The 27,455-nt window shown below is 44.2% G+C and overlaps 1 protein-coding gene across 6 annotated transcripts; it reads left to right on the top strand.

Annotated features, from left to right (window-relative positions):
* The first annotated feature begins 776 nt into the window (after positions 1 to 776).
* Positions 777 to 25,869, top strand: GDNF (glial cell derived neurotrophic factor). Of its 6 annotated transcripts, none has more exons than XM_039545703.1 (4): positions 777 to 1,290; positions 1,633 to 1,736; positions 5,486 to 5,683; positions 22,713 to 25,786. In XM_039545703.1, exons 3-4 carry the CDS (start codon positions 5,512 to 5,514, stop codon positions 23,195 to 23,197), a joined length of 657 nt encoding a protein of 218 aa, XP_039401637.1. In that variant the 5' UTR covers positions 777 to 1,290; positions 1,633 to 1,736; positions 5,486 to 5,511; the 3' UTR covers positions 23,198 to 25,786. The 6 variants fall into 6 exon arrangements, 5 of the variants coding, with proteins under 5 accessions (XP_039401637.1, XP_039401636.1, XP_039401638.1 ...); XM_039545702.1 differs by having other exon boundaries at positions 1,538 to 1,736; XM_039545704.1 differs by having other exon boundaries at positions 777 to 1,736; positions 5,486 to 5,584; positions 22,713 to 25,868.
* The last annotated feature ends 1,586 nt before the right edge of the window (positions 25,870 to 27,455 follow it).

Genomic DNA, 27,455 nt, shown 5'->3' with positions numbered 1-27,455 from the left:
CTCTTCTCTTAAATTTCATAACACGGGCTACAGAAGACTTCATGCCTCAGAACAACTGGATGAGTCATGAATACAAGAAGTATGGGTGTAAACTGAAGCTGTTTACACTTTCTTAGGCCTCCAGCTACTAAAATAGTAGAGATCGTCCATATCACAGAATCCGTTTGAACCTTCTTTTCAGTTCAGCTTTGAAATCTCAGGAAATGTATAGGTCACGCAGTTTAAAGAGTTAGCAACACATTTAAGAGGCATTCTACATCCTACAGGAAGCTAATATGTTAAGTGAATGAGACAGATCGTATTTCCTTGTATAATGACAATCTGCCCAATAGTGCCTTAGAAATCACCAGCAAAGCTTGCCGTTACGGTATAGGAACTACCTAACACACGTGCTGTTCTTTGCACGGCAACACATAAATTGGATTTAGCTCTGTCTAATTACCTGGATCACCAAGAAATCAGGAAAAGCCTCTGAAATAGCTGGTCTCCTTGCACCCAGCGCCTTTTCCCTTGCGTTCTGCTCACCTGGCTAGGGATAAGGACACGCTGTGGGGTTGGGGGACTTTGGATGAAATCAGTTTTAACGCAGCCTTCTCTGACCTGCTCCTTTAGAAATGATGTTACAGCTCTGGAATTGGGATTCGGAGTGTGTGTGCCTTTCTACCAAAGTGTGGTGTTATGTTACATCCGCTTGAAAATTTAGCCTAAGATGCCGGCCAACTTCAGAAGCCTTCTTCGTTGCTTGCCATGTAATACATGATATGTAGAGCCTCTGACTTCAGCCAAGAGATATTTGGAAACTCTGTCGGATCCAGTGTTGGGGGCTAACGTGTGTTTAGATCCGAAAGCGAATCAGAGGAGGCAGCGGAGGGCACGTCACCAGAAGGGGCCCTATAAATCCATCTCCATTGCTGCTTCGCCCTGGCAAATCGATTGCTTTGCATGTTGGCCTGCGCGCCCACATCTGCCCTCGCGTGCGACCCCTCCAGGGGCAGGTCCCAAAAGCTGATCGCTCCCACCAAGCGCTCTGACCCCACCGGATTAAAGAGGGTCCCGCGCAGGTTGCTGTCGGGAGGAGCTGGATGCTCTCGCACCAAGTTTGGATTGCAGGAGTGATCGCTCTTACTCTACACGTTCCTCTTGGATCTAATCTTTCAACGTGACGCGATCCCTTTCTGGAGGAGGGAGTCTGGCCGCTGCCGCGGCTGCCAGCTTACAAATCTCCGCTCCAGCCTCTGCTTCTCCGGCAGGCTGCTATTTCCCCGTCTCAGCTGTTCCTCGCGTGCATGCGTGAGTGCCCCGTTCCCCCTGGCCCAGCTGGCGTTCCGGGAGCCCTGATGTCTTCATTGGACTCCCCGCAGTTGTTGATGGGGTGTCTTGCTCAGATTTCCAGGCAGAAGCTCAACCGCAGCATCCAGAGCCAGTTCTCGCTGCCAGGCGGCGCTTCGTGCGGCGCAGGCGGCTGCTGCTGCTGAGCTGGGACTCGGCTGCAGGGCAAGGATCGGCGAGAACCGGGCGCTGCCTCTGCTCTCCGCAGGGACCGCGCACCTGCGGCGGCGGGGGAGGGCGCACGGAGCGGCGCCGGCGGCAGCAGCCCCTGCCCCTGATCCGGAATTGTGAACTTTCCCGCAGCCCCCCTTGGAGGATCCCCGAGCTGAGCCACATGCATCCCTTGGCGGCCGGCCGGGCTTGCTGGAGTTAATGTCCGTGCTGGGTCCGACGAGCCCATCTCAAAGGTAAGGTGCCGTTTCTGCCCTTGGCGAGGCGCTGGGGGTGGCTGCAGGGAAGGCGGGTGGGGGGGGCGGCAAAGGCTCTGGATCGCTGCTCTTGAGGGCACAGGGGGGAGCCTGAGCACCCACGGGAAATAAACAGGTTTAATGTTCTTCCCCTCGGATCCTGGGAAGTAACCAGAGAGGCCCGCCGAGTCCACCTGGGTCAATGCAAACATCTGCGCCGCTCCCCGCAGTCCTCGCACCTGGGCGCCCTGCCCGGGCCCGCAGCCAGCGCCGGGAGGTTAAAGCTCCCCTTGCCCCCGGCGAGGAATTTCTGCCCTTCCAGGCGTTTTCCAAGCGGTGAGGATTCTCCTGAGCCCCCGAGCTGGGGCTGACACTGGGGGATGGAGGCTCCGGTGTCTCCCCAGCGCCGCTCGCCAGCCACGCCCCGTGCGGCAGCTCCGAGCACCTCCTGCCGCCGGCGTTTGCTCCCCGCTGGGCGAGTGTCCTCCCGACACGCTGCCTGGGCCCGCGGTTCTGGTGGCTGCGGCGGGAAGTTGAGGCACAAGAGCCCGAAGGCACGAGCCGGCGAACCCCTCGCTGCCCTTGTCTTCCTCGCCAGCCTGCAGCGTCTCTTCCCAGCCTGCCAGAGCCGGGAGCGAGAGTGCGCCCCGCTGGAGCGGCTGCTGTGCCCAGGAGGCTACGTGTTTACGCCGGAGTAAGCGATCTGGGAGGGACTCGGCCACGGATCGGGCCCCAGCAATCAACGCCGTCTAAACGCCGCATCCTCCCAGGCTGCTACCGGGACAGCAGCAGCAACCCGGGGGGCTCCGCAGCACCTCGCTAACGGCTGCTGAGGTCGAACTAAAACGTGTGCAAATAAACCCTTCGAACGGAATCGTTTCACGCCCGCACGAAGCAATCGTTAGGCTCCCTACCCCGCCAGGGTCTAAAATAGCGCACAGGCGTGAAAATAGCACCGGGAAACGCACGGAAGAGTTTCCTTGCTGTGATTCATCCCACACTGTGAGGGATGTTTCCAGAGAGCTGACAGCTACCGCCTCTGCGTTGTTACATTAGTCAATAGCCTGCTCCTCTGCACTTCGCCAAAGCAGGTCATTTTCTGCAGACAATGTACTAAGTGTGGAGCAGAACTGTTAAGAGCAAAACAAAACTTTGGAAATCGCCGTATACATTGGGGAGTGTTGAAGTGGCCACGTGGTTTAGCACAGACTGTGCAAGTCTTCTAAAGGTATCACCTATGCTGCTTTGCATCCCCGGCTGCCTAGTTGTCCTTTACGAATGGTTTTTGCTCCCCCCTGGATAGGGCTGAAACTTGGTGGCAGAGTTTTCCCCCGGCAATCCATGCGGGGTCACGTTCCCTCCTGTTGCTTTCCAACGAGTAGCCTAAAAATACAAATTTCCCACTCCAAACATCATGCTGAGCTACACAAACATAGTAACTTCTCCGTCCCCTAATAGGAGGCTACACCGAGCGATCGCAGTTCAAGCGGTCGGTTTACACTGCCCTCTAGCGCCGGAAACGTGTGTGTCCTAACAGACAATAGCAATGAGCAGGTTACTTATCCACCACCGGCCCCAGCCCCATTTGTGCCTTTCCATTCGGGGAAACTCTTCAAACATTCCTCATCGCTCGAACTCCCGGAATCGCTCCCCTTGCTGACATTTCTTCTCCGCGTTAGGATCGTTTTAGGGGAGCTCATGATTGCTTTGAATTTGTTTTCTTCTCTTTTAAAAACAAACAGAAAAGAAATAGCGCACTGAAGGATTTGTGGTGAAAAAGGCATGCAAAGAAAATGACACGGATTTTGCAAATGGTAGAGAAAATGCGAGTTGAATGTAAACCTTCAGGAATGGCTCTGTCCTCTAGAGCAAGCTCAGCAGGGGATGCGGTTTGGTGCGGATGCCTCTATCTAGATTGGTAGTATGAACGCATTAGCCCCAGAGATGGCAGCTCTGGTACTGGAAGCAGAAAGAGCGATTTTACCTAATGCGGGGGAGCGAATTGGAATTGTCTGTGTTAAATTTTCCCCATTCCAAACCCTGCTGTGCAAAGCATCTGAGTGCAGAATGCAAGTCCAGTTGTTACAACCCCACAATCCCATCGTGCAGAAAGGAAAACACCCGAATGGGGTGTAGACGTGCCCTTCTTGAGTCAGAAGGGAAATCGGTTGCAGTTACATGGGGAAGGGGGTGAAAGCTGTAGGGGCCCTCATGTTTTAGGTGGTTCTTTGCTTTCAAATGTACCATGGCCCTGGAGCTGATAGATTTAACACAACAAATGTAGTTCTTTATTACAGAAAGTGTGATCCTCGTGAGAGGATCTATCTGGATCCGACTCCTTCTCTTACTTACTCCCAAATATTAAGGGAGGAAGGGCCTTGTTTAGGCTTTTTAAAGTTGTTTGTGTTTTAATATATGTTTTTGACAGCTGACAAATTGTAAAGGGGCTTCAGGAAGCTACATTAATTTCTTATTTATATTACAATCAACATCCGTGACTAGTAAGGGCTAAATCCAACTGTCTTTACTGAGGCAAAGTCTGACCGCAGAGAGGTCAAAGTAAGATTTGCCAGATCTGGCCCCACGTTAACGAAATCCGAATAAACCAGTTTTAGCGAGTTTCCTCTCCAAAGACAAAAATACAAACAGGCGAAAGCTAACATCTGCTAGTCAGGGAGGATGGAAAATACACGCATCTGCCCGGACCTAGGTGTTTGCGAAAAGCGGAGAACTGGTTGGAGTAAATGTAAATAAAGCAACAACATATTTCTCTCACATCTCTGGGAGCAGCCCCCTGACCCCCTCCTGGTGCCCATAACATTTTACTATCAAAAGCCTGAAAGTTGCCAAATCCCTTCTTTGATGTAGAAGCCAGTGTGGTGGATTTAAATTACAATGCGACTGGTTTTCTAAAACATACGCTTAAATCCAACCCGGATTCCCATTACGAGCCACGACGATTTGTATCTCCGAAAGAGTTCGACTTTCGAGCTCCTGGCCTCCACCTACTCCCCTTCCCGTGCGTGATCATCATTAGGAACATTTCAGTGCCTGCTAGACTTAATCCCGCCGCCCCCCTGCTTTCTAATCTCCTCCACGCAGCCAGGTACTGGGGTTTTGGCTTTGGGGACGGGTCCAAGGACAGGCATTTAGCGAGCCCGCGGGTGTCTGCCCTGTCCCTGGCAAGGAGGCAGCGTGTCAGACCTTCCTTCTCTGCTCGTGAGCTTGAATCCGTGGGATGGGGGCAGCGTCTCCCCAGGACCTGCTGCGTTTCGTAACGAGCCCCGGCCCCTCCCCAAACCCTTTGGGTTTATTAAAAGGCCCCAAGAGACTCAAACAGCCCCAGCGGTTTCTGGGCAGACCCTAGGCTGAGCTTCAGAGCGACACGGGCGAGCGGAGGGTTGGGTTTGTCTGACCCCCCACCCCTTAAGAATCATATCAGCTGGCAGGGCCGGCTGCTGGGGGTGAGGTTAGGGCCCTGGCGGCCCCCCTGATCTGTGCACGGCTCGGTTATGGGATTAACGCAGCAGGCTGGGCCGGCGCGAACCTGTCCCCCGGCCCCGGGGGGAGCTGATCAGTTTCACTCCAGCACCTGCGCTTCATCAAAGGCTTCTGAGAACCCCCACCCCCGGGGCTCGGGAGCCCAGGCGCAGGCTCTGGCACTGGGGGAGCCCGGAGCTCAACGCAGAGCGAGCTCCCCACGGGCGCGCAGCGAGCGCGGAGCTAACCTTGTGTCTCCTCTTCGCCAGGGGCCTGTGTCGGAAGGAAATCTAAGATGAAGTTATGGGATGTTGTGGCTGTCTGCGTGGTGCTGCTCAGCAAGGTCTCCACATCCCCGCTGCCCGCCGGTAAGACGCCTCCCGAGGGGCCCCCTTCAGTGGTAGAGGGGCCTGAAGACGATCACTCCCCCATCAGCCTGCCGCCTCCCTATGCTGTGCAAAGTGACTGTAAGAAACGTTCCCCTTCATAGTCACCACTGTCTGTCTTACTAAACCCGCTTTCCAGTGTCTGAGCCCAGCGCGGGGAGCTCGCTGCGCGGAGCGCCCCATGGCTGTGTGACTACAACTGAGGGGCGGGCGGGGGCTGGGGCATTCTCACTGAAGGGCAGTTGCTACACCTGCCCCCATCGCGTTTGCCTGGTTGTACCGGAGGGTTTGTTTAAAACCTGTTTTTCTATTTGTTGCTCCCCTGTGAAAGATCCATGCAAAGGAGGGGGAATTCCTGAACTGATCCCAAACAGGAAACACTTCTTTCCCCCGCTAATCCCTTTTCAGTTCTAAAAATCTCCTTATGTATTGTTTGTATGGCAGTAGCACCTAGAACCCTCAGCCAAGATTGGGAGCCCACCCTACAAAGCACTGCACAAACAAGTAGGGCGGCTACTGACCTCATTTATTTCCCCCCATTTATTCCAAAGTAAGATTGTCCACATCAGACTTACACTGAAATAAAAAAGGGTTTTAGGAAACTGATGTAGTTAAATCAGTGTAAGCCGGGCTGTAGACCAGCCCACAGTAAGAGACAGTTTACAATCTAAATTCTAGATAATTAATAATAATAATTAATAAATAATACCTAAATAACAAAAGGTCTCAAAGAAAAGCATTTTCAGAGAGCACTGTGATTTTTAAATACACAGTGGTCTCCTTTAAAGTTGGTGTTAATATGACTCAGTAAGCAGTGGCAACATACACAAATTAATCTTAGAAGTATTCAATTAACATGAAGGGCCTTGTCTTAAATCCATAAAAGCAAAGACCCAGAATTGAGACTGCCCACTTTGTCTTTAACTAATTCTCTTCTCTGCTTAGATACTGTAACTTACATGGTTCAAGGGTATAGCTCAGGGATCGGCAACCTTTGGCATGCAGCCCATCAAGGAAATCTGCTGGTGGGCCGGGACGGTTTGTTTACTTGCAGCATCCGCAGGTTCAGCCAATTGCAGCTCCCACTGGCCACAGTTCACTGTTCCAGGCCAGTGGGGGCTGCGGGAAGTGGCGTGGGCCGAGGGATGTGCTGGCTTCCCGCTTCTTCCTCCTCTAATCTTCTCTCTTCTTTCTCATTTTCCTCCCATTGGAATCTTTCCTGGGCCTCACTTTCCTCTCTTTTGAGCTGACCTTCTCACTGTTCCATGAATGACAGCATCCTATCTCAGTCCCTCATCAGATGCAAGTTGACCAAAAGAACTCCATCCCCAGTTTTCTTCTTCTTGTACAGATTGCTGAGGCTTTATGATGCTGTGATCTTCTTCTACATTGTGGTACATGGAAAGGAGGGTGTATGTGCAGTGGAAGATTCCACAAAACCTCAGGATCTGCTTTGCTGGCATTTGTGCCAGTCTCCCCTACTCTGAGCTGCAGCTGTTTCAGTTCTGTAGGAAGAAAAAAGCATTAAGAAGAAAGTTGTACTAGTAACTTTACAACAATGACAAGTTGTCAGTTCATGGTGGTGAGATATCAGTGTTCCATTGTTCTGGGTCCTACAAATGAGGCCTAGAACTATTTTTTTTTAATAACACAAATCCCTCTATTAAGACATTTTAAAAAATGTTATTCCATCTAAGTGATCCGTTCCACAGCAAGCAGAGGAGACAGACAGGTAGCAGAAGCATTAATCACTTACCCACTAGGTCTAAGTCTATTTCCAGTATGAGGATAACCAAACTTCTCATTGTTGTTTGGGTATCTTGTAGACTAAGGAGTGAGATGTCCATCATGTGGGCCTTGTGTTTCAGGTGGATGAGTGAGCAACATCTTCCAGAAGTATGTGCCCAGTGTAGAGCCAAGCAGAGATGGAGGAAGGGTCTGCTCCAGTATGTCAGTTCCTATATTCCTACTAGGGAAATTATCCGCAGAAACCTGAGCAATATATTCTTGCACTGTTCAAACCTACAATGGAAATCACAGATAGATGGGCCTGGGTGCAAAGAAAAGATGAGCATTGCTACTCACCCTGAGGTTAAAGCTGGATAAGTGAGTCTCTCAAACATTTTTTGTGTTCTTTTCCAAAGACTGGTGAAATATCCATGCTCAGAGAAACTCCTGTATTGGCTACATTGGCGAGCCTGATAAATAGCAGGGGTTTGCTGAGCTGGTTGGCTATATGCTGATATTCTAGCCTAATTAGTTAAATACCTTGATTCACTTTATTACTGTTTCTGTTTAAAAAATGTGTGGCTCTGGTTCAGCTCCCTAGAAGGAGGGGTACTTTGTCCAGCAGTGGCCAGATAATAGTTGGAGTTGTCAGCTCAGTTACACCAGGACTTTCACATCTTCATCTTTCCTCAATTCATGCATCATTTTCTCCACAAGGTGCTCTGAGAGGTGCTGATAGTGCTCTGAGATCACAAGATTATGTAGCACCAAATTCAGATTGGCCTGAAAGTTTCCCTTGCTCCAGATTATGACCAGGTGTACTGTGATGACCCCTCCATTTCAGATTAGTGGTCATAGAGTAATGTGCACCAGCAGTCACAGGCTTCAGCTATATGATTAAAGTAGAAACCGGCTTGCTCAATGTAGCCTGCCCTAATTGCAGAGCATTTTAAATCAGCCCCCTGCTTCTTGATCATGTAACCAGCAGAGCCATATGGGATAGTTTGTGATGGGGGGATAGAATTGCTGGAGACATATGCATATGGCACACGCAATACATAGGGCAATACAGTGTGGGATATTTTGTTATAGCAACTGAGAGGAAGTTATCCTATTATATAGGCATGATCAAGGGTCCTGTATGAGCAAGAGTGGCACACAATTAGCTTCTATAGAAGCTATGTACTGTGTGAACACAAAACACATTATAAATAGAACTATGCCAATAAGTGGATACAAGATGTGGTCAAATTATGGTTATGTTGTTTGGCCCTACCTATGAAAGCAAACCTAGTGTTAGACATAGATATTTTGTAACTGGATACCATGACATGGCTGTAACTGTAGGGTGAATGAGATCCCAAGTCACATAGGCCATTACCTACAATGTGATCACTGGCACAGCGGGAGCACGGTGTAAGATCTAGCTGTGTACTTAAAAAAAAAACACACACCAAAAAAACCATTGTAGGAGCTTCTCTCTGTAAAGAGGCAGAAGATGTTCTTATAAATTGCAGTACCTGAGGCACAGTGATTTGATTGTTGAATAGTGATTTGTTATGTGTGTTAGGCCATTTAACATCTTTAGCTGGAGCATAGGCACTGCCTCCGTAGGTGCTCCAGGACTCAAGCACCTACTGAAAAAATAGGGGGGGGGGTCAGCACCTGCAGGGCTAGATTAATATTTTGTGGGCCCCAGCGGCCAGACTGTGGTGCCACACCCCCGCTCTGTCCCGAGCCCCACCCCAGCTTGGCCTCTCCCCCCGAGGCCCTGCCTGCCATTTGCATGGGGAAGAGGGGGCAGAGAGGAGTACCTACCTGCAAAAACAAAAGTCAGTGCCTGTGAGCTGGAGTGTTTTTATTTACTATATTAGAAATACAGAGGAAATGTAGAATAGCCAGGATATGATATTGGAATGCAAGCACTTCAGGGTAAGACTTGTCTTTTATATTTTGATGCTATATAGAGATGAACACATTGTTAGTGCTAAACAAATGATATCTTCTGATCTAAATAGACTTTATTCTATATACCACTTGTTAGACACATACAATACCTAATACACCATCATTCCATTCTGTGTCAAATACAGTGTCTAATAAATACATTCCCATGGAAGGCACTCAAAGAGTTAACATTAAAATGACCAAGTCCTTCAAGAGGAAATAAATATACAAGTATATATTTTTCTCCTTATGCATATTTTAAAAGTATATATTTACTTAAAGCATATTCAGGGGAAATTCTTGGAATTCAGCTGTCCAGATGACCATGGACCAAAAGATGGGAAAGAAGTTATATGGCTCTACTACTGTGTGATCCTCAAATGGATGCAGTTTAACATACTGTGTAAACTGTTTTGATCCCCATTAGGACTGCAGAGACCAGAATTCAGAAATAATTTCTGCTAGACCTGCTTAAAAAAGATGTAGAGTTGCACAGGAATCTCATAATTCTGAGATAATATCCTAATGGCAATCAATAAGATCGTAATATTAAATAATGCAGTTATATGAATCTTCAGTTTTATCAGACATTAAAATAGAGAGGGTTTCAAAATGTTTAGTGGTGGCAAAAACAGTTAATCATTGACACTGGAAAGCTATAACAGGACTAGAATCATCTTAGGTGTAAAAGATGCATGGCAAGCAGAATAAAAGGGAAGATTTCAATGAAACATGGACACCATTCCCTAGTTATAAAGATGGAAAACAGAAGTAAACAAACTGCTAGATACTTGAGACAGGTTCATACAGGATATTCAGTTGCACATAAAATGTTACAGGAAACTTAGCATGTTTTAAGGTAAAAGAATGAAAATTAACTATGCAATGATAGATTTTGTTACAAATTTCAGTAAAGATTTTTTAGAAGGATATAAGGTCCCACCTCAACTCAGCTTAAGCATTTGCTTAATTATCTCTTTTCAGCACAACACCTAAACATGTGCTTAACTTTAAGACTGTAATTACATTTCTTTGAAGTCAATGGGATTTAAGAACATGCATCAGTGCTGTGATGAATAGGGATGGATTTAAGCATGTGTTTAAAGATGAACACTTTTTAAGTGCTTTGCTGAATCTGGGAATAGCTGCAGAACAGCATGGATTCCGAAATCTTTTCATAATGCAGACCATGTCTTAACAGAGAGATTTTCTTGTGGACATATCCCCTCTGATTCACAAATGGCACATACCACATTCCCTCCCATTGATAAATGTGAGGACCACCTCCACTCCCATTCACAATCATGTAACAACTCTCTAATGACAGCAATTGCCTAGTTGGAAAAGTTATATTAGGTCTGTTTGTTTGGCCATATTTTAATACCGTGTGGAATCTGGGAAAGAATAAGAGCCATCCTGTGAACAGACACCTCTCTGCAGACCACTATCAAGTGCTCCATGGGCTACCGGTGGTCCATGGATCACAGTTTGGGATGCCCTGCAGTAGAACATGTGGCACCTGTTTTAGTGCTATGCACTATTTATTGTAGTAGTATGAAAACATTATCAGCTTGTATGCTAACCGTTTTCATACTGAGAAACATTCATGCTAATAGTATGTTCATTATCCAGACACAAACTGTAAAAATGCTGAAATTTAGAAAGTAAAAGAGCATCACAGAAAAACATGTATTATTCATAATGCAAAACCATCACTGAAATCAGCTGAGATTCACATAGTCAGGATTCAATCATGGCTTTGCCACAAACCCTGTACATGGGGGAGTATGGTGGTGTAATGCTCCAGGAGCAGCCTGCAAAGCCAGAGCATATACTCCTAGGTCAGAATGTATTTGATTGATATTGACTAGATAGTATGTATTTTAATTGGGGAGATAATTCTTTTTTTTTTCACCAATACATTTTTCACCTTGAATATGTGAATAGTAGTAGATTGGCAGCCAGGTCACTCTAGTGAGGGCTTTGATGACATTACTTGAGAGCTGAACTGCCGGAGGATTTTTGTACCAGAAATCCAAGATGGAATTTCTTTGTATGGCCATCACAGACTCAGAAATCTCAGAACTGTGTCTGTTAGCTGGCTACATGCTCATTGCTATGAGTGCTGGCTAATAGCAAGAGGCTCATAGGTTTCAGGTACTCCTAGAATAATAAAGGTTCTCAGATACTATAGTGATGAGATTGATATAAAAATGGTCATAAACAGAATATTCAGCTCACAGACATGTGAACCTGCCTGACACTGGACATGTACTTCAGTGATACAGATTCCCATACTCAGGGCCACCCAGTGGGGGGCAAGTGGGGCAATTTGCCCTGGGCCCCACGAGCCCTGGCCCGGCGGCGGTCCAGGTCTTCGGCAGCATTTCGGCGGTGGGGGGCCATTCAGTGCTGCCAAAGACGCGGAGCAACTGAAGGGGCCTCCCACCACCACAATGCCCATGAGCGCTGGCCCGGCGGCGGTCTGGGTCTTCAGCGGCATTTTGGCGGTGGGGGGCACTTCAGTCGCTCCGGGTCTTCGGCGGCATTTCGGTGGCGGGGGGGGCTCTTCAGTGTTGCTGAAGACATGGAGCGACTGAAGGGGCCCCCCACCGCTGAAATGCAGCCAAAGACCCGGACCGCCGCTGGGTGAGTACAAGCACCGCAGCTCCCCCACTTTGCTCTAGGCCCCCTGACTCCTCTGAGCGGCCCTGCCCATACTTGTTTTAGAACAATACAATGGTTTAGGGAGGAGGAATGGTCCAGGGGTTAAGACATAAGAACAGCCATACTGGGTCAGACCAAAGGTCCACCTAGCACAGTATCCTGTGGCAATGGACTGGGGTTCTGTTCCCAGCTCTATCACTGACCTGCTGTGTGACTTAGGGCAGGTCACCTCATCTCTATTTCTTCTCTCACTGTTTGCCTGTCTTGTCTATTTACATTGTAAGCTCTGAAGGGAAGAGATGGTCTCTTAGTATAGTACCTAGCACAGTGGGGCTTTGATTTCAGATGTGGCCTCTAGGTGCTACCACAATAGATGTATTAAAATAAATACAAGTAATAATGCTTTTTCTGAAAAACTGTCACATTATAATTAGTTAAAAGTAACACTTTTCCATACTATAAGCCTTAATAAAAATCTGTGTATCTATACTTATTTGGATTGGCAGTATGTACTTTCTTCAAAACTGGTACAACTATTGCCATTAGATATTCGATAATGCTCCCATACCTTCTTGTATATTTTTCCTAATGCTTTGATAGCACTTGCCCTGTTGACTTTTAGCAGCGTAGCTGTTATATCGTCTATCCTGCAGCTTTCCCATTTTTAACTGTTCCACTGCTCTTTCTATTTCTTCGTCTGACGGTGGTTTGGTGGTAATATCCATATGGCCTTATACGCTGTTTATCTGTTTACCTATTATCTAGATGTCCAGAATGCTTGCATCTGAATGAATACAAGGTTCAGCACTTTGTCAAAAATGCTCCTTCCATACTTTCAGCTTCACTTCAGAATTTGTTGTCAGTTCAACAAATTAGCATCTCTTCCTGCTAGCATCATTGGCCTGATTGTGTTTCCATACAATTTAACCTTATTGTATATCATTTTCATATCTTGTTTTCTTGATGCTTCCTGTAGTTGCTGAGCGTCTTCTTTCCAGAACTTGTGCTTATCCAATCTTTGTGATTTCTTCATCACTTTATGCAATGCTGTAAGCACATCAATATTGGGGAAAAATCATGATGTAAATAATTGTCAACAGATTATGACCAGTTTTAGGGGCAGCAGTAAGCACCATGTGGCTTCAGACCAGGCTGCAGTTGCATTGATCAGATATTCACAGTCTGATAGTTAATGGAAAAAAGTGAGAATGGGGATTAAAGACATTTGTTGTTTTCATTGACTTCACAAAGGCATTTGATTCAGCTTGGAGGGAAGCATTATGGAAAGTAGTAAAATCATGTAGCGTTCCAGATAGGATAACTGCAATTATAAAAGTTATGTACAAAGATTCCTATAGTGCCATAAGAACTAGTGGAAAATTAAGCAATTGCTTAAAGTCAAAGCAAGCGGACAAGAATTCACCTTTGTTTTCATCATTTCTTAAACTGGACATTAAGAATAATAGGTGGATTTGGATGGTGTGACATTGGGTAATCTAGAGTTAAGCTCTTTAGTTTATGTAGATAACATTGTACAATTGGCAGAAACATTTGAATTAATGATGATACTTTATTTTGGAAAATTGGTGTAGTCGACTTTGACTTACAATCACTTTGAATCCTTGGCATATATTGTATCTTGGACAAGGGACAATAGAAGAATTATTGAAAGGCAGCAGCCAATGAAGTCACAGAACAAGTAAAATGTTATGTGTACTTAGGAAGCTTGATCAATGCTGATGGTTCCATCAAGAATGAAATTAAAAGAAGATGTGCTTTAGATACAAGTGCTGCATAGAAGCTGATGAGCAGAAATTGATGAAATTATGGACTGATAAAAACATTACATTTAGTACCAAAAGTGAAAATTTATAAAACTGGTGTACTAACAGTATTAGTTTACCATATGGAGGTAGTTGCATTAAAAGGAAAAAAAACATCAGAAGGCTGAAGGCAGTAGAGATGAGAGTTCTTTGGAAGATGGCAAGTGTAAGGTGAAATAATGTTAAGACCAATGAAGAAGTTAGAAGGATAGTAAGATGTGAAGTCAGGGTATGGATGTCAGGTACTCAGCTGCCTTTGGGCTTAGTTGCTTGGCAACCACATGAGCTCTGCTGCCCAATAAACCCTCCCTATGTGACTGTGCTCCCGGGATGGACAAAAGAGCCAACAGATCACCATTTAAACCTTGTAGGAACAGCAGCACAATGGCTTTTCAACGTGTTCTATACTTGCAGCTGTGCCAGACCTGCTTCCAGCCCTAGTCCCTGCCTCCTTCTGAACTCCTGTCTCTAATCACTAGATTGTCTCCTGACCACAAGTCCAGTTCTGCCCAACAGATTTTTGTTCCAACCTCTAGGACACACCACCCAAACCACAGTGTGTGACAATGGGATTAGTGACAATTAAGAAAGATTATGATGGTGAGAACACTGCAGAAGACAAACAGATGATAGGATGCCAAAGAAAATAATGCAAATACAATCTGATCTAGAGGCCAACCACTGACTAGATGGAGAAACATTTTATGCAGCAATATGACCCAGCTGGACTTAATGAAGAAACAAGTCTTGGACAGGAATGAATGGTGACACTGTACCGCTTCCTGTGTCCGCAAAGATGTCCTGGGATGAGATGAAGAAGAAGAGAAGAAAAATCTAGCTATCCAACAAAAGTATTCTTGCTGCTTGGACTAATCGTATCATATACCAGTATCAAACGTAGGATCTGCAGCTGTCAAAACAGGGTCTCCTCCCACAGGGCTCAATTTTGCTCTTACTAAAGTCAATGGAGATTTTATGAATGGCTTCAGTTTGAACACTATTAGTCACTCACATTGGTCAACTAGCGATCAACTGGTAAGCCAACTCACAAGAATTAGAGCCCTACAACCTCATCTAAACTGCTGGGACCCAGGTCTGGGTCAGAGTGGGTGGGAAAACAACTGGATTCTCTCAGGCTCAGGTTGGGGTAGGTTGGTTCTCCACTTCCTGCCTGTGTATGCGCCTCGCTCCTGCCATCCTACGTTGCAGAGTGACCATGCCAGAGAAATCTCAGCACCACTCTGTAGTGCACATACAGCACAGTGTGGGGCTGCTGCTGCACCAAACCCATGGGCAGGAGGTGACATCAGTACTGAATCAGGTTCATGGTTGGGTCAGAAAACTACTCTACCCTCTTGTGCTTGGGTTGGGTTGCATGGGATTGGGTCCAGTTTGGATCTGCGTCAGGCCTCAAAATTAGGCCTGAGAAGTCCTCTACTGTAGGTCTTTCACCTTGAATAAGTTTGTATCTACTTTACCCAACTCTCCTTAGCATGTTTTCCCCTAACACAGCCACAGATGACAGCAAGTAAAGTTTAGCAAATGGGATTTTTCTGTCACTGTCTCTTTGGCCATGTTACCGGGGATGGATGCTGCTGCGATCGATGCAATGGGGGTTGATTTAGTGGGTCTAGTGAAGATCCGCTAAACCAACCACAGAGTACTCTCCAGTCAACTCCAGTACTGCACCAGAAGAAGAAGAAGAAGGTAAGTCAACGGGAGAGAGTCTTCATCAACTCAGCGTGATATAGACACCGTAGTAAGTCAACTGAAGCTACGTCAATTCCAGCTATGTTATTCATGTAGCTGGAGTAGCGTAACTTAGGTCAACTTTCCCTGGTAGTGTAGACAAGGCCCTAGTTCAGGAGTTCCCAAACTTCACTGCACCATGACCCCCTACTGACAACAAAGTTACTACATGACCCCAGGTGGGGGGACAGAACCTGAGTCCTGCTGCCCCAGATGGGGTGGGAAGAGGAGGCCAGAGCCCCAGCCCCAGATGGGGGGGGGAAGAGGAGGCCAGAGCCCCAGCCCTGCTGCGCCAGATGGGGGGGAAGAGGGGGTCAAAGCCTGAGCCCTGCTGCCCTGGGTGGGGGTGGAGCTTGGGCTTCAGCTTCAACCATGGGTTCCAGCAAGCCTAATGCTGGCCCTGGTGACCCAATTAAAATGAGGTCCCAGCCCACAGTTGGAGAACTGCTGCCCTAGTTTCCTTCTTTTACTGGAAACAGATGGAATCTGATTTTCTCGCAACTACTGTGAACTGAGAAGCACAGTTGGAGGTAGAAAGATAACGGGAAACAAATGAAAACCCTGTAAAAGGCTGAACACAAACTAAAAAATATGAATCAATAGGCAGATTAGCGATAACTATCAACTGATGTATTGATCATACCCTGGCATATGATGGGCCTTCAAGCTAGTGAGCTATAAAGAGAAAATCTTTGTAACCACAAAAGGAAAAATTACAAAAGCTATTTTAATTCAGTACTTTTTCTAATACTGGCTCATTGTATCTGACATTAAAAGGCCTAGGAGTCAGATGCATCAGGATATTTAACACTTCACGTTGATGAAAGACAGGTGACACCAATGACAGTGTCAGTTTCTATGGGAATTCTAAGTTACAGGAAAGAATGTAATGTCTCTTTGTGAGCTGGCAAGTCAGTGAATAAGGTAATGGACTAGAACCGTATTAATCATTTAAAGACAAGTTGACCTTGGCATCTTTGATGTTATATTTTTAATAAATGACACTGACACGTTTCTGTTTCACCCCTTGCCCCACACATTTTCATGCAAAGCATAAAAGCAAAGTCAGTCTTCAGACTGGTGTTATTTTAATTGTTTAAATCCTGATAACTTTTCAGCATAGATAGGTTAGTTTATTTCCAGGGATTCAGTTCTCCAATTTCTGCTTGATAGGCTTATTACTGAAAAATATTTCTAAATGAGTCTTTTTTTCCCCTTCACAACCCATTTCTTTCTAGCTTATAAATGTATGCAACAGAATGATCAAAATGCTAGAGAGGCTAATGGGAGAACAACCGGACCCTCTTGGGCTCACCATGGTCAAAATGGAAGTAGAGTTTAAGTTGAGAGGGTCCTGAACTAAAACTTTGGACCTTATTTTGGTAGAAGGAGCCTTAGAGCCAAATCCATGTCTAGATCTGAAATTTGCAAATAACCCCTATCATTATAATGGGCTGAATCAAACCTCCTGAACTTTGGGGGTCATAATGTAAAGGGTGTTTGGTGCTTAGACATGGTAACATAACAACCATTTAAGATACATTAAAGAGTTACGCACAATGCGAGTTAACATAGAAAGTAAAAAAATATGTACAGTAGAACCTCAGAGTTACAAACACCGGAATTACTAACTGACCAATCAGTCACACACCTGGAAGTACACAATAAGGAAGCAACAGAGACCAAAAAACCCCCAACCAAACAAATACAGTACTGTATGGTATTAAATGTAAACTACTAAAAATAAAGGGAAGCAGCATTTTTCTTCTGCATAGTAAAGTTTCAAAGATGTATTAAGTCAATGTTCAGTTGTGAACTTTTGGACCATGTTTTGTTCAGAGTTACGAACAACCTCCATTCCGAAGGTGTTCATAACTCTGAGCCCTGGTTTACACTAGCAGGGGGGTGGGGTCAACCTAAGATACGCAACTTCAGCTACGCGAATAGCATATCTTAGGTCAACTTACCTGGCCGTGAGGACGGCAGTGAGTTGACTGCTGCCGCTCCCCCATCGACTCCGCTTGTGCCTTTCATGAGCTGGAGTTCTGGAGTCGATGGGGAGTGTGACCAGGGATCGATTTTATCGTGTTTACAATAGATGCGATAAATTGACACCATATAGATCGATCACTACCCGCCAATCCGGCGGGTAGTGAAGACCTGCCCTGAGGTTCTATTGTAGGTAAGTATACAAAATTATTCCTTTCCTAAAATAATTGCATGGACCAGAAAAAATTGTTTCCATTCAAAATTGCATTTTAGTAAAAAGGCATCTTTTAGAGAACTATTTTGCAATAAGTGGGATTAAAGCCTTTTCTCTAAAACCTGATGGCCAAGATTTTCAAAAGTGAGCACCTAAGTTAGGCTCCCACATAAATAAGTGATCAGATTTTCAAAAGTTCTGAAGATCCAGCTTCTCCCAATGAAATCAATTTCTGGTCACTTTTGCGTTGCGGGTTTCTTGTACTAATACTCTTGTCAGGGTTGTCACCACTGCAGGGGAATTTTTTAAAAAAAAATCTGTTGACAGTGGAATTAAAAGATTAGCTTTATAAAACCTAAATTTTGTGCCAGATTTGCTCTGATAGTTTCCCATTAAAGACAGATGGGGCGATTTAATTTCTGTCTTCTTTGGAACATGGCCGTGTTGGAGTCTGCTGTTCCAAAATAACATTTGGACCTACTTTATTTATAAATTCTTCTTGTATGCAGTATAAATTGTTTCTTAAAAGGGGCTCATCGCCAAATACAATCCTCTCTGGCACTCGAAGCCTTGAATCGACTGGAAATGCAGACTTGGGGAATGTAGTGGAGAACTTGCCCAGAGAACATGATGATCCTCTGAGAGCCATGGAGCAGAACTCTTTGGTGGCTCTCTACATAGGAAAATGAGTGGGGCCATTGTTGTTTGGCTGAGGGAATGTGTGGCTATCAGTGTTGCCAACTCTTACAACTTTATCATGAGTCTCATGATATCTGATGAATATGTTAAAGCCCCAGCTCCTGAAGACAAGTGATTAGATGAAAATCTCAGGTTTCATTTTTTTTTCTAAAACTTACCCCAATGGTTGCGGTAAAAGCATTGCCTGAGTGTACCTCAAAGTCTCAAAAAACAAAAGGCAAATAAAATGAACCCAACGCTTATGATTTTAAGCCATTCTTATGATTTTTGGGCATCCAGCTCAGGACTGATGCTGCAGCTTTAGCGTCACTCACTAATACGGCTGTTGGCAGCCCTAGCTGCATGAGTTGGACTGCAGTTCCAGGTGCCTCCAACAGAGGATGCTCTGCCTAGGCAGAGCTGAGAAGCAGTAGCCCATGTGGGCAGGAGAAGCTGCAAGGAGAGTGCTCAGGGGCAGCACTTGCTCCCTGCCCCTTTCAGTCCCCTATGAAATGCTGCACTCTGCAGTCCATCCTCTGCATCGGGCACCTTATGCGGGGGTAGGAGAGAGGAAGGGACATTGTCCTGGGGCGGTGGTGAGGGTAGGGGCAGCTGGGCAGGCAGGGGATTGAACTCATTGGATGGAAGTTGCTGAGTGGGAGGGAGCTAGTCAGGGCACCACCTGAGTGGAGAGAAGAGAGAAGGGGATAGTGTCCAGGGTAAAGAGCTACTGAAAGTTCCCAGGGCAAGAGCAGGGAGAGGTGGGATGAGGCCCTCCAGCAGTCAGCAGTAAAGAGAAGTGGGATATGTTCACACACACACACCCCACCCGTGTTTATTTTTGTGTTTCAGAGTAAGTTCAATAAAATGTACATGCTGTGCACATGCAGACACACAAGTGATTCCCACCATAAGTTCAAAAATCAGAAAACAGGCCTCAAAAATTTGATGTAAAAATAAATAAAATCTCATGATTTAAGTCAGTTTCATGATTTTTGGAGTCATCATTTTTTAACTTGCAGGGTTCGCAACACTGCTGATCCTATTACCAAAAGCCTCACATACAAGGGCCTGTTGAATTGGATGGTCCTTTCTCCTGCATATAGACTGTAGGTGAGACTGCAAACTAGATACACAGAAGCCCTACACCATACTTTGAGCCTGGAAGGAGGATTTTTAAGAGCATAAATGCCCACATATTTCCCTTTTACTCAGGCTCTGTGTATGTATGTTCTATTCTATTTTATTCTATATACTTCATTCAACACCATAATATCTGAGCACCTTCCAGTAGTGCATTAAGCAACATAACTAACAGAATCATAGGACTGGAAGAAACCTCAAGAGGTCATCTAGTCCAGTTGCCTGCACTCATGGCAGGACTAAGTATTATCTAGACCACCCCTGACAGGTGTTTGTCTAACCTGCTCTTAAAAATCTCCAATGAAAGGGGTTTCCACAACCTCCCTAGGCAATTTATTCCAGTGCTTAACCACCCTGACAGGAAGTTTTTCCTGATGTCAAACCTAAACCTCCCTTGCTGCAATTTAAACCCATTGCTTCTTGTCATATCCTCGGAAGTTAAGAAGAACAATTCTTCTCCCTCCCTCCTCCTTGTAACAACCTTTTATGTACTTGAAAACTGTTTATCATGTCTTCTCTTTTCCAGACTAAACAAACCCAATTTTTTCAATCTTCTCTCATAGGTCATGTTTTCTAGACTTTTAATCATTGTTTTGCTGTTCTCTGGACTCTGTCTAATTTGTCCACATCTTTCCTGAAATGTGGTGCCCAGAATTGGACACAATACTCCAGCTGAGGCCTAATCAGTGCAGAGTAGAGCTGAAGAATTACTTCTCGTGTCTTGCTTACAACACGTCTGCTAATACATCCCAGAATGATGTTTGCTTTTTTTGCAACAGGGTTACATTGTTGACTCATATCTAGCTTGTAGTCCACTATGACCCCCAGATCCCTTTCCTTCCTAAGTGGGGTACCTTGCATTTGTCCTTATTGAATTTCATCCTAACGTTTGTCACGTTTGTTCTCTCACCCTCTCTCCAGGGGAGAAGTGTATGCAGTGGAATTCTTGTTTTGGTAGGGGTTTTAAAAACATATAAATATACATGTTGCTAAGTATTTCTGTTAGAGAAGGCAGGTCAAAGAAATGCAGTTTGTACTTACAGAGAAAGGTGGTAAGATTTGGATGGTCCTCAGTTCCTGGAGGAGTTCATTCCACAGTCTTGGACTGGCCCCAGAGACGGCTCTGTCTCCTACACAGATGAGCTTTACTTTACTGTAGTGAGTTCCATTGTGCCACAGGAGTGGAGTTCTCAACTACGGTCTTCATCTGGGCACTTTAGGCAGTCTGTTAGATATCCTGGGGCCGAGGTCAACGAGTACCTTGAAGATAAGGACTGAGAATGTGAACTTGATTCAGTAATCTGTAGAGAGCCAGTGTGGAGAGTGGAGGATAGGTCTGGTGTGTTTGTGCAAGCCTGTGTTGAGGAAGAGATGTGCTGCAGCGTTCTGTACTAGTTGGAGTTTCCTAAGTGCTGAAGTCTTTGTGCCCAGACGTATTGCATTGCTGTAGTCCAGCCAAGAGATGAATAAAGTGTGAATAACTGAGCCCAAGGCATTATTCGCCAGGACAGGATGGAATCTCCTAGCCAACCAGAGACAGTAGAAAGCATTACTCACAGATGCTGCTATGTAAGAGCTCAGGTCAGTGAGGCACTCAGGAGCATGCTTAAACTATGGACTGAATTGACCAATTGTGGGTGTGTATCTTCAACCAAAGGAGACTGCACTGTGGCTGCAAACTCTTCAAAATGTTTTTCTCTGCCCACCAGCAACACCTCTGTCATGCTCAGCCTTAGCTTCAACAAGCTGGGCTTCATCCATGAACTGATCCCATCTAAGCACTGGACCATCTTGGTGGTGACGGTGTGGTTCAGTGTTGGAGAAGGAAGTGTACAGCTGTGTATGTGTTTAAGGATCTGACCCTCTGAAAGCAACTTCACAGGTGGCAGTCTGTACTGGCATCTGTGAAGATTTTGTCAACACAACCCCCTATCATCCTGCATGTCATCCAGCTGTTGAGGGGCACAGATATCTTCCCTCTGATCCTTGCAAAGGATGCATGCCTTCAATGACCAAAATTCTGGCACTGTGCACGAGGCAAGAAAGTTCTCACTCCTGTGTTATATTTATTTATGATGCCCATACAATGGCTCCAGTTACCCTTTCACTTAGGCTATGTCTACCTATGCTATGCAGCTCCAGCTATGTGAATAACGTAGCAGGAGTTGACGTACCTTAGGTTGAGTTACTGCGGGGAGTGAAAGGGAGAAGCTGTCCCGTCGACTTACCTTACTCTTCTCGTCGGGGGTAGAGTATGAGTGTCGACTGGAGAGCGATCTGCTGTCAGTTTGGCGGGTCTTCACTAAACCTGCTAAATCGACTGCCAGTGGATCGATCTCAGAGCATTGATCCTGGCTGCAGTGTAGATGTAGCCTTAGTTAAACTTACAGAATAGTAACTTGAGCTTGTTGAAAGTCAGAATTTCTATCCCACTGGAAATGCCAGAATTTCAAAATTGGTTTTGTTTCCAATTGGTATGAAAAGTTGAAATCTCAGAATTTTTCATGAAATAAAATATTCCTAAAATATTTAGTTTCAGCCTATAAAAATGTTTCATTTTGATATATTGTATTATAGCATATCAGAACATAAAAGTCAAAATGAAATGTTTCAATAATTTCCCATGAAAATTTTAAAATTGATACATTCCTGTGAAATGTTTCAATTTTGGCAACTTATTCTCTGACAGAAGCTGTTCCACGTGAAAATTTTCAACCAGCTCTAATAATAACATCCTCAGCTGCATCAAAAAGCAAGCATTTAGCCAGGGGCAATAACTCAATTTGATCAGCCAGTTAGCTACAGACAGCTCCTTTCTACCATTGCCATCATTCCAGGAGCATATCCTTTACCCACTGTTAGTCTTTCTAATCAGAATGATAATCAGAGGGAGCCCTTATCTACAGTAGGCCAGGAAGGTCTATGTGACCCTTTTACAGTAGGTCTGCTTATCTAACATTTATACCTTGTCATATATTTCTTTCCCAGTTTTTGGACCTGCTATGTATACTTTTTGAAATACACAATTGATAGAATAGCTTCCATAGGCCTAACATTTTGTTGAGTTATAATATTGGTCAAGTTCTAGTGGACTTTGTTTAAAACGTCTAAGACAAATAAAAATGGCCATCTACATCTAACAAAACCTGTTCTCTCTTTCTTTTTCAAATAGCTAACATGCCAGAGGATTATCCAGATCAGTTTGACAATGTAGTGGACTTTATTCAAGCCACTATAAAAAGACTGAGAAGGTCACCAGATAAACAAACTCCAATTTTTTCTAAGCGGGAGAGAAGTCGGCAAAATGCAGCTGTTAATACAGAGAATTCCAGTAAAAAGGGACGGCGAGGTCAAAAGGGCAAAAATCGAGGTTGTGTCTTAACAGAAATACATTTAAATGTGACTGACTTGGATTTGGGATATGAAACCAAAGAAGAGCTGATTTTCCGGTACTGCAGTGGATCTTGTGATGCAGCCGAGACCACATATGACAAAATTTTAAAAAATTTAACCAGAAAGAAAAAGCTGGTCAATGATAAAGTGAGGCAAGCTTGCTGCAGACCCACTGCCTATGATGATGACCTTTCATTTTTGGACGATAACTTGGTTTACCATATATTGAAAAAACATTCCGCTAAAAGATGTGGATGTGTCTGATTTTTTTTTGAGATTATTACAATATTGCATTCCTACTACAATGCAAAGAACAGGACCAAGGTTCCCAAGGAAACGTCTGTTCAGAACTGAGAAAGAGGACCAAGGATGCAGGAAAACAGATGTCATGGGAGCCTGGTAGGACAAGATCCAGCACAGAGAACTGGACAGGACAGAAAAGTTGGAACTTTTAATTTCTACAGGAAAGCAAATAAAAGGCATCAAAGCTCAGGGCTGGAGTTTCAGAATGGATGGGTGGAGGTTGCTATCACTATTTCATTTGACATGGTACACTATCAATGAGAGTTGAATCAGCTAGGAATGTGCTTAAAAACACAACCTATTAAATATCATGCCTTGTTCTTATTTTTTATTAAGTTTAGTTATAAAAACTGGAGTAGCATTAATAATGGCAAGCTTAAGTGGTATTAGCTTCACTCCAATATACACTGTACTATTGCTTGTTAAAAGGATATTCCAAAACACTGGAGATAACTTTTTAATTACATAGTATATGTGCAAGGTTAAATCAGGCAAGTGTCAAAATTAATCAGCTAAAGTCCATCCGGGGAAAATCAACACAAAACAAAACACTTTCACTTACTGTTTGATTTAGGTTATTTCCATCTCACATTTCTTCAAAACAGTTAAATATCAGATTTAATTCTTCTATTACCTCTGAAAACAAGTTGTGTTTTTAAGCACTCACTCCTAGTAGAATAATAGAAACAATGAGCCTGGCCTACACAAATGCAAAATGTGTTTCTTTTGGTTTACAAAGGACTAATGTCACTTACATAACTCCTTTAATATTTGGTCATTGTGAGTGAACAGACTACTTGATGCAATGCATCCATTCAAAGACATAAATATACAGAAGATATTTATTGAGATTTAAGTTATTGTTATTTATTACAGTTCACTAATGAGTTTCCGTTCCTTATTTATTAAAGTTTTTTTTCAAAGGTGCCAAAGTGGAATGTGCTCGCAAGATACAAAGACAGTTAAGCTGGGAACAAGGGGCCATGCTTTTAAAAGTATTAATAGTTAACTTGAAAGCAAAAAATCACTTACTTTACCTTTTTAACAAAACCCTGTTTAAAATCTCAAAATAGAGGGCCAAAGTCTGCAACCCATATTCATGTTGAATAACATTTATGTGAGTAACTCCATTACTACCCATATGAGTTAGTGACACTCCACATGAGTGGAGGTTGCAGAATGGGGGCCGTTATTATAAATTTGTTAGAAAAAGTAATTTTATTAATATTATAATGTTGATGCAGTTTTTCTCACAAACACTTCTTCTGCCAACTGACCTCATAAGTATGATTGACAAATGAAGATTAATCACACTTTTGTCATTTTAATTTCATGTTATATTTGTTTTTTCTTTCCATATTTCCATATAGAAAAGGTTAAATCCCTTTTTGTAGTTAGTCCTGGATTTAATGTAGACTGAAGATAAACAAACTATTTTGTTAAATAACCAAAGTGTTTTGTATAATTTGCTGACACATTACAGGATTCAACTGGCATAGTAAAAACCATTTTAAGTTTTCATCTAAGATACTGCTTTAAGGTGAAGGAGGTTATGTATCAAGGGGATTAGCACAAGTTATGAAGCTGGAGGTTTATTTATTAAAGATTAGCAGAAGTGTATTTATACTAGACATAATAGACAACTGAAGTGAAAAGTGAAGACTTGACTCCCACAAAAACAATATCCAACCAAGAATCTACTGAACAACAACAACAATTAGGATAATAATTTATCCAATCCATTCAATGGCTCCATACTTATTCTGTTCCTTTTAAGTGCATGGAACCTGCACTGATACCTGTGGGGAAGGTCCCATGGTTGGGGGGGAGAAAGAAAGGAAAAACACACAAAGATCCACCATCATGTGGCTTAAAGGAGAATTTTGCCTTTCTTCACTAAGGTCCCAATCTTGCAATTGATGATAAGTGAGCACAGTCATCTTCGTGGGCTCTGAATGCATGGCAATCCACCACATGCAATCTATTGCAGGATGAGTCTAAGGTCCGACTCCAGCAAAGTACTCAAGATCATGAATAGTCCCATGGAAGTCATTAAGCACGTGTTTAAGTGCTGTGCTGGGTCAGGGGATTAACCACTGTGTTGGGCAGCGTACAGCAGTCAAAGCATCATCTGCATTACTTGCATAGTACAATCCTGGCTATGTGATGAGTCAAAACTCAGCAATACTGTGGTTAGTTTAGGCTAGCTTTGAGCACAGAAATTATAAGTACTTTATCACTTGCTATGGTACTTCACTGATGGTTGACAGCTTGCCTCAAGCAACAGCCTAAATAGGCTTTAATTATAGCAGGTCACTATGGTCAAACTACAAAGGGTAAAGTTTGTGATTTTTTTAAAAAAACTTATCAACAACAGGAGTATGATCCTCTGGAGGTTTTTACTTCACCTACAATTTATGTCTCAGTTATTTGTGTTAATCAACCAAAGTTCTCTACAGACTTTATTTTTGTACAATATTCATTTTATAACTTTTTACAAAATAAAACTCATTTCTATTGTTGTATGGATGCTGTTTATACTTCTTGCACAGCCATCCTTTTCAGAGAGCTATGATCTTGCCCTTTTTCCAATCCAGAGGGGAAATCCCAAATGAAGGCAAATTTCTATGTGGAGATCTCCTCATCCATTGTACCCATTCTGCACCGTGGAACAGACATTGGTAGGGGATGCCAAATATACATTAGTCAAACATATTGAGGTAAAGTAATCTCACCATAGTTTCAAAAAAGCGAGTGTAAAGACTGTAGCATTTTGTGGCCTTTGGCTCACACAGCAGAAAATGGAAATAGGCTTTAATTATAGCAGGTCACTATCATCAAACTACAAAGGGTAAAGTTTGTATATCACACACTTTTTTTGCTGTAACGTGTTACCCCAACAGTTCCAAGCCAATCCTAGCCGGTGGCATAGTCCATCTATGCAACCTGCTACAGTCCAACAACTAATTTGTGACTTGCCTTTTGCTTTAATGATGTGCTACTAAATTAGCCGTGCAAGATTCCATTCACCATGTCCAAGTAATTTTTCTTTTTCTTGATGGGAAAATACAATATTAAGATTTTTCATGATCTTCAGCCATCAGAGGAAAAATAAAGGGTGGGTTACATTTGGTGCCTGGGATGGTAAATTTTCACAGCAGTTTGCCTAGGTCCACACTAAATGCTGCAGCTCCAAACATAATCTGTAAACAGAAGCAGCCAAGGCATGGACTGCTGCACTGGAAGGAAAGGGTAAAATGGGGCCAATCTCAGACCACCTTTGCCCCCTGCCCAATACTACCTAGATATAGAATTATACAGAGGAGATCACTTTACACTTGGGGCACTAAGACTAGCTGGTGACTCTCTCTCCACCCCTCACCAATATGTGGCCTTGAAAGAAAACTGCAGAGAGCAGGTTGCCAAACTAGCGGTAAATGAGTGACTTTAGGCTTGGGATTTGGTTTTGTTTTTTTGTTTTGAAGTTGGGTGGCATTTTTCATACTGTTGTAGCGTGGCTTTTTTCTGCCTTATTTTGTGGCTGCATTTTTTTTCTTTGACTGTGTCCCGCACCCAGCACAACGATATTTTGGCTCAAACCTCAGCCAGCATTATGATGCACGGATGCAAATCCTCCCCCCGCCCTCCCCGCTTTTGTGGGGCTGTTTGGGCAGATTTTTCTGACCAGTGTTGTTTTGAGCATTGTTTCTGGCAACCCTCATTCCCTTCAGAAAGAGAACTTTCTACAGCTTTGACTGGACTTTTTATGCCCTGCCCTGACTGGCTGTTTGCACAACTCTTCCTCCCTCAGGCCTGGTCTACACTGAGTGGGGAATTGATCGAAGATTCACAACTTCAGCTATGAGAATAGCGTAGCTGAAGTCGACGTATCTCACATTGACTCAGAATCACTTACTTTGCGCTGCTCCCCCGTCGACTTTGCTTCCGCCTCTCACCGAGCTGGAGTTCAGCAGTCAACGGGAGAGCGATTGGGGATCGATTTATTGCATCCACACTACATGTGATAAATCAATCCCCAATAGATCGATCGCTACCCACCGATCCAGCGGGTAGTGTAGACATACCCTTTGTCTCTTCGCCTCAGCTTCACTCTCCACTTGCCCTGTCTCCCTCACTCCCCTTCCCATTCAGTGTCTTCTCTCCCTTCCATTTTCTTTCTATTTAGTTTATCCCCTCCTAAGTAAACACCCTCCCCCTA

The sequence above is a fragment of the Mauremys reevesii genome, linkage group 6 (genome assembly GCF_016161935.1).
Source record: "Mauremys reevesii isolate NIE-2019 linkage group 6, ASM1616193v1, whole genome shotgun sequence".
NCBI lineage: Eukaryota > Metazoa > Chordata > Testudines > Geoemydidae > Mauremys > Mauremys reevesii.
This window is presented reverse-complemented; position numbering and strand designations above follow the sequence as displayed.